Here is a 6,989-nt window from a genome sequence, read left to right as displayed (position 1 = left end):
AACTAGAGCACACACCACAAATGACTAACTTTACACTCCATTAGTAGAACAAATTAATATGTACAAACCCCTATAGGGTTAGGGTTTTGAACCCACTTTCCTTTTTGGCATTTGTGTTTTAATGCTATTCACAATATAAACATGATTTTGAGATGCATCCCGCTCTACAGAAACCCTGATAAACATCATGTGGACCTTGCCATGAAATGAAACACATTGCTACATTGATTAAATGGGTTGAACGCTCATAACACAATCGTACAATATTAACAATTAGCATGATAAATTCCACAAATCTGCTGACTCCAGAGATTCTTCTCCATGGCAACGCGACTATGAACCTTCTTGGAGCTTATTTCAACCCATAAATACAGCTATCCTTAGTTTACACACTCGTTTACCTAGATCTACCTGGGTGGCTCGTGGCAATGTGGCGCATGGCTTAAACTTTACATGTGGTTTGTAACATGGTATCTATTAGCATATTTGGAGTCTCATGTGTGTCCATCTCCCACGTGTAGCCATCGTTATGTGTTCACGTGTGTACCTGCACATGCCCGTGTGTGTACATCTCTCAAAGGGTTTGTATTTGTGGTCTTATTCGTGTATATTTTTGTGTGAACACCACCTTAGGTATGAACACTCTCTTATACTGGATAAGATAAGTGAATGCCATGTGTCTTGTACCCATTTGTGTGTGTAACGTATTTAAGTCAAAAGATAAGGTTAGCTACCTATAACTTTGTGTGCTTGGTGTACTTAAACCTATTATCTAATAATCTGCTGTCTAGTTCTCCCTCTCTTGCCTTAGCTTCTCTTTCTCTACTCCACTATGGAGTTTCATCCCGCATAGCTTACCGCATCGTGTCTCGTCAAAGTCTGAGGCACCTGACCACAAAGTGGCAACGAGTAATGAGAACAGATGAACATGAATAGCCATTAAATCTTTCAAAGTGTATTAGACTCCTCTAGTTCCCTTACATGGGTTATTTCTGACGATGTATTTCAGACTTGGTGACACAGGTCCTTTTGCTGAATAAATCCTCTGCCAGCCCTTGCCAACCCGGCCCCCCGCCTTCCCAACTCAGATTCTTTACTTAAGTTTGGTAAACTTCTTTGGAAGAAACTGGCATCGGTGTTTCAAATGCCAGCAACCTTAGTCCCCACTCTTCCCCATACATCAGCAGAGGGAACATGTCATTTCATTATCTTCGTAGGTTGGAGCTTGGCCGCATTCTCTCCATTGATATGGAGGACTCAAGCCATAAGGTCTGAAGAAGAAGCAATTCGACTTGACCCACACTTCCATGGTCAAAGAACCATCAACATTTGCCTTACCAGAGAGCTTCAGCATGGCAAGCAAACAGTCCTCTGCCGGTTGCTGGACACATGGCAAGACACTGCTAGATACAGAGTCATTGCCAATAATCACAACAAAACTAAATTTCATCCTGTAAGGTGACTTCCATCTCTGCAAAACAAATGATAATTAACCTGGAAATAAGAGCGGTAGCTTTCACATTCATGGGTGCCAGTGGGAAGGACATCAGAGATAGCCAGCTTCTCACCTTGCCCACCAAGTGCATAATCCTTTCATGAATGAAACTTTTCTGAAACACCATAAGATTTCTTTCCTCCAATTCGAAGGAAATCTCTTTTGATTTTGCACGTATATCTTTGCTTTAGGGATGCCTTCCTTTGCACAGACATACGCACCATCCTGTTAAGATTGGTCCAGCAGCTGCGTCCTGGCTTCTTCCTGGATCCTGAAACAGTCCGACCACATCTGAGCATCAGCATATATGTTTGTCATCAAGACATAAGCTGCAGGAAGTTTTTTATCTAATCTCAGAGCATTTTCAAAGGCACTCCTTCCGACCTCTATATTCTTCCACTTTCGACAAGCAGCCAAGACAGTCAACCATATAACAACATTAGGTTGGAAAGGCATCTTCTCCAGCATTGCCACTGTTTCATCTACTTGGCCTGCACGACCAAGTAAATCAACCATGCAAGTATAATGCTCAATGGTTGGAATAATGCCATAATGTCTGCTCATCGCCTTGAAATACTTTTGGCCCTTGTCTACCAAACCAACATGACTGCATACAGAAAGGATACTAAGAAATGTAACCTCATTTGGGTGTATGCCTTCCTGCGTCATTCTCTCAAACAACTGAAACACCAGCTCACCCTCCCCCTGGTGGGCATACCCAGCAATCAGTGCAGTCCATGGTACAACATCCCTTGTGGGCAATTCATCAAACAACTGTTGGGCATCAACCATGCTCCCACATTTACAGTACAAGTCAATAAGACAATTTGCCACAGTTGCAATAGCCTCAAAGCCAACTATGATGATTTGAGAATGGAGTTCCTTTCCTGTTCTCAAATCTGCTATGTTGCCACATACTTTTAGAATGGCAACAAAGGTAATGCTATTTGGTGGCAAGCCTTGCTCTTGCATTAGTGTGTAAAGTTTGAAAGCCAGGACACTTTCTTCTTGTTCAGCATACCCTACGATCATGGCAGTCCATGTAACTACATTAGGTTGAGGTAATCCCTCAAAGACCCGACATGCATCCTCCATGCTCCCACATTTTGCATACACATTTACCAAGGCGGTTCCCACAAATACAGCTGACTCGAAATTGCTCTTTACTGCTTGAGAGTGGATGGATCTACCCTTTGCTAGGCATCCTCTTTTCATGGATTTCCCACCTACTTTCTTTCCCTCTTCGAGTGCTGCGAGGCTACTGCAAGCCTTCAATACTCCAACAAAGGTTTGATGATCTGCTGTGGCACCTTCACATTGCATCCGTGCATAAAGTTCCAAAGCTGGCACACTGTCTTCTTGCTCAGCATACCCCAGTATCATGGTAGTCCATGTAACCACATCACGACAAGGAAGTTTATCAAAGACACACTGTGCATCTTCCATGCTCCCACATTTTGCGTACAAATTCACCAAGGTGGTTCCCACAAAAGCATCTGACTCAAAACCATGTTTCACTACTTGAGAGTGGATGGCTCGTCCTTTCACCAGGCATACAACTTTCACATATCTCCTGTCAATTGGCTTCACACCTTCCTGTGCTGTCAGGCTACTGCAAGCCTTCAATGCACCAACAAAGGCTCGATCATCTGCTGTTGTACCTTCTTGGTGCATCCTTGCATACAAGTCCAAAGCCTGTGTGCTGTCTTCTTGCTCAGCATACCCTAGGATCATGGTAGTCCATGTAACAACATTCAAATGAGACAATGCATCAAAGACACTCCGAGCATCCTCCATACTACCACATTTTGCATACATACTCACCAAGGTGGTTCCCACAAATAAGTCTGACTCAAAGCCACTCTTTATTAATCGAGAATGTATCGCTCTGCCTTTCGCCAGGCATACTATTTTTGCAAACCTCCCATCAACTTGCTTCCCCTCTTCCAGTGCTGCCATGCTACTGCAAGCCTTTAATGCACCTACAAAGGTTCGATCATTTGGTTGGACACCCTCTTGGTGCATTCGTACATACAAATCCAAAGCTAATGCATAATCTTCTTTGTCGGCATAGCCCAGGATGATGGTATTCCACCTAACCACATCACGATGAAGCAATATGGTAAAGACACACCGTGCATCTTCCATGCTTCCACATTTCACATACATATTCACTAAGGTGTTTCCCACCAGCAAGTCTGAGTCAAATCCATCCTTTATCACTTGGAAGTGGATGGCTCTACCTTTCCCTAGGTATTCTATTTTCACAAATTTCCCACCTTCTTTCTTCTCTTCCAGTCTTGCTAGGCTCCCACAAGCCTTCAATACGCCACCAAAGGTTATTGTATTCGGTTGGACGCCATCCTGGTGCATCCCTTCATATAATTCCAGAGCCAATGCACTTTCTTCTTGCTTAGCATAACCCAGGATCATGGTAGTCCATGTAACCACATTCCGATGAGGCAACCTGTCAAAGACAGACTGTGCATCCTCCATGCTTTCACATTTTGCATAGATATTCACCAAGGTGGACCCCACGAATGCATCTGACTCACAGCCACCTTTTATTATTTGGGTGTGGATGGCTCTACCTTTGGCCAGGCGTCCTTGTTTTGGAAATTTCCTGTGATCTTGGTTCCCTTCTTCAAGTGTCAGAAGGCTATTATAAGCCCTCAATGCGGCGACAAACGTTTGATGATCTGCTGTGACACCCTCCTGGTGCATCCGTGCATAAAAGTTCAAAACGAGCTCACTGTCTCCTTGCTCAGCATATCCGAAGATCATGGCATTCCACATGACGATATCAACACGAGGCAATTCATCAAAGACAGAAAGTGCATCCTCCATGCTCCCACATTTCACATAAAGATTCACCAAGGTGTTGCCCACAAACAAATCTGAGTCAAAGCCACTTTGTACTACTTGGAAGTGGATGGCTCTACCTTTTCCCAAGGACAATATTTTTACAAATTTTTCATCGGCTTGCTTCCCCTCTTCTAGTGCTGCCAGGCTAGAGCAAGCTTTCAATACTCCAACAAAGGTTCGATTACTCAGTTGAAAACCTTCATGGTGCATTCGTGCATATAACTCCAAAGCACGTGCACCCTCTTTGTGCCTTGCATAACCCAAAATTATGATGTTCCATGAGACCGCATTGCGCTTAGGCATGGTGTCAAACACATGGCAAGCAGCCGCTATGCTCCCCCGCTTCACATACGTATGCATCAAATCATTTGCCTTAGACACTGAAAGCTGTTTTACATGTTCCTCTGTATGGGCATGGAATTCCTCAACCTCCTTCAGAGGCAACCTCTTATAAAATACATTTCCAAGTCTGTCGGGCAGCCTAATCTGTGGGCGCATAACCAACGCACACGCAAGCAGAGCGCTGCCTTGAAAAGAAACCGAGCGACTAACGAAAAGATCAATCCCTCTTTTTCTTCAAATTTATGCTTAAATTTCGCATTATTGACTACCAAACAAACGGAAACGTTACCACCAAAAACCAGACAAAAAACTATGCCAACCCAACTTGTACCTTTCCATTGTAGACAAAGGAGTTGCACATAAACTGTTAGATATGTGGAGTATACTTTTCTTAAACTTCCAAATTAAATCCTGAGCTTCAGTTCCATGCACTGTCGTTTGACGAAATGGGTTATTCTCTTTTTATGTCATATCTGCATTATGCATAAAGTGCCACGCCTTGTCATTCGTCATTGAGAGCACAACACTCGTTGGATCACCTTGTCTGGTTGTGGATCACTTTAAGCATGCTATTTATTAACAACGTTCCTTCATGGATGGTTGTTTTTATTGCAAAGAATCAAGGGAGCTTCTTGTCCTACATACAACGAATTAGCTTTTGCAAGGAATATTGATTATCTCCAAGGTTTAAAGCTCCCTTACTAGGGAGCAAGAACTCCAGATAGATATCGGCATGGAAGGAAACAGGTATATAATTTTCTTCAAAAAACACCTCCTTTGTTGGAAATCCATTTCTACTCACCTTCTTAATCCTTTGTGAGTCTTGCCGGATGCATAATTAGCATTGACACCACCAATAAACCTTATCTAGGCATGGTAGTTTGTTGGAAAATGAGGCATATTGCCTTGAAAATATTTGTAGGAGATATGCCTATTGTAGAATATTCATTCTTACGAGTATACATGCCAAAAGAAATACCTGTAGAAGTACCATTCTTTCAAGATTGATAATTTTTATATTGAGTAACCTTAATATCTAAGATTGAGCGACACATTTCTATGTTGAGTGACCTGTATATCTAAATTACAATTTCCATTCAGTCGGTGCTTAGGAAAGCACTCCCTTGAGGAGCCCTTAGAAGTCTCCTAAAAAAGTCTAGTGAAAGGCACACTTGGTCTTTGAGGATTGGGGACAGACATGGGCATGGGGCATTCATAAAAGGGATTATAAAATTTTATGAGCCATAGTTATCCCATGAGAGCTTCTCCTTTCATTTGATTTGATATCTTACATGATCCCATTCCTCTTGATCCAAATTTAGCATTTGGCATGTTTTATGCTACCCAAAATAGGTAGGTGAATCCAAGACTTTTCAATTTCATGGAGTTGTAATTCCCTAGAGTCACCTTTGTGAGTGGCACATCATGTGCACTTGTCGTGAGGTCACTCTAAGAATCTTTAATTCTATATCTTTCAACCACAATGCTAAAAAAGGTGTCGTAATACATAAATTCAAATGGAATGAGAAGCTCTATGTTTTTATGATACTATCTTGCTCATTTTATTTCTTAAATTCTTATTTTTTTAAAATTTTCATGTTACTAGCTACAAATCTTAATACTTTGCTGAACACTCCTTACTTTGCCCATGGTCCACCCTTTACTATCAATGGCTGAATTTAGGGGCATACCATCTTGCTTGTTATCAATAATGAAATTCCAAGTCATCATTTCCTCATTGCTTTTGTTGATCCAAGCCTTAGTTTGAGTTGTGATTGATGTACACCCATTTTGAGAATGTTATATCAATAGTCTTGCTAACATTCGAGGTCCGTCTCTTACAACCAATGATTGAGGTAAGTGACATTTTGGTATTCCATTATAATTGTAAATATTAAATTCCCAATTTTATTGAGAAAATTTTGCTATGTATCAATTTGACCATGTGTATCTCATTGCTAAGCTTTGATAGCATAAACCTTGGATCTATGATTTGATCTAATTTGAGAATAATTTTGGCAACCTCTATCTTGTATATTTTTCTATTCCCAACCTAATGTCCACAATTTCAAACATTGAACTTTTATGTTTGGAATCTCCACAATTTCAAACATTAAAGTTTTATGTTTTCTTTAGTTGGGTTATTGCAAAATTTTACATTTTTAATAAGAGATTCTTGATATTTTTCCATGACACTCATTTGCTTATTGCCTTTCATAAAAGTTTAGATCTTCTTATTTAGCAGTTGGTCATAGAATTTTCTCGAGCCAATAAACTAAGGGAAATG

At 41.1% G+C, this 6,989-nt stretch overlaps 1 protein-coding gene across 2 annotated transcripts; it reads right to left on the bottom strand.

Moving 5' to 3' along the window:
* Positions 1-385: 385 nt before the first annotated feature.
* Positions 386-4,962, bottom strand: LOC147880261 (pentatricopeptide repeat-containing protein At2g33680-like). 2 transcript variants are annotated; one of them, XM_087370332.1, is made up of 2 exons: positions 982-4,962; positions 386-888 (listed from the first exon to the last, which is right to left on the bottom strand). In XM_087370332.1, the coding sequence occupies exon 1, from the start codon at positions 4,856-4,858 to the stop codon at positions 1,724-1,726; it is 3,135 nt and encodes a 1,044-aa protein (XP_087226458.1). In that variant the 5' UTR covers positions 4,859-4,962; the 3' UTR covers positions 386-888; positions 982-1,723. The 2 variants fall into 2 exon arrangements, with proteins under 2 accessions (XP_087226458.1, XP_087226459.1); XM_087370333.1 differs by having other exon boundaries at positions 386-1,471; positions 1,569-4,962.
* Positions 4,963-6,989: the final 2,027 nt, after the last annotated feature.

Source organism: Dipteris shenzhenensis, chromosome 32 (assembly GCF_047967505.1).
Source record: "Dipteris shenzhenensis isolate YYH24624 ecotype China chromosome 32, Dip_SZ_1.0, whole genome shotgun sequence".
Lineage (NCBI taxonomy): Eukaryota > Viridiplantae > Streptophyta > Polypodiopsida > Gleicheniales > Dipteridaceae > Dipteris > Dipteris shenzhenensis.
The sequence above is the reverse complement of the archived record's forward strand: the minus strand, read 5'-3'. Positions and strand labels throughout refer to the sequence as shown.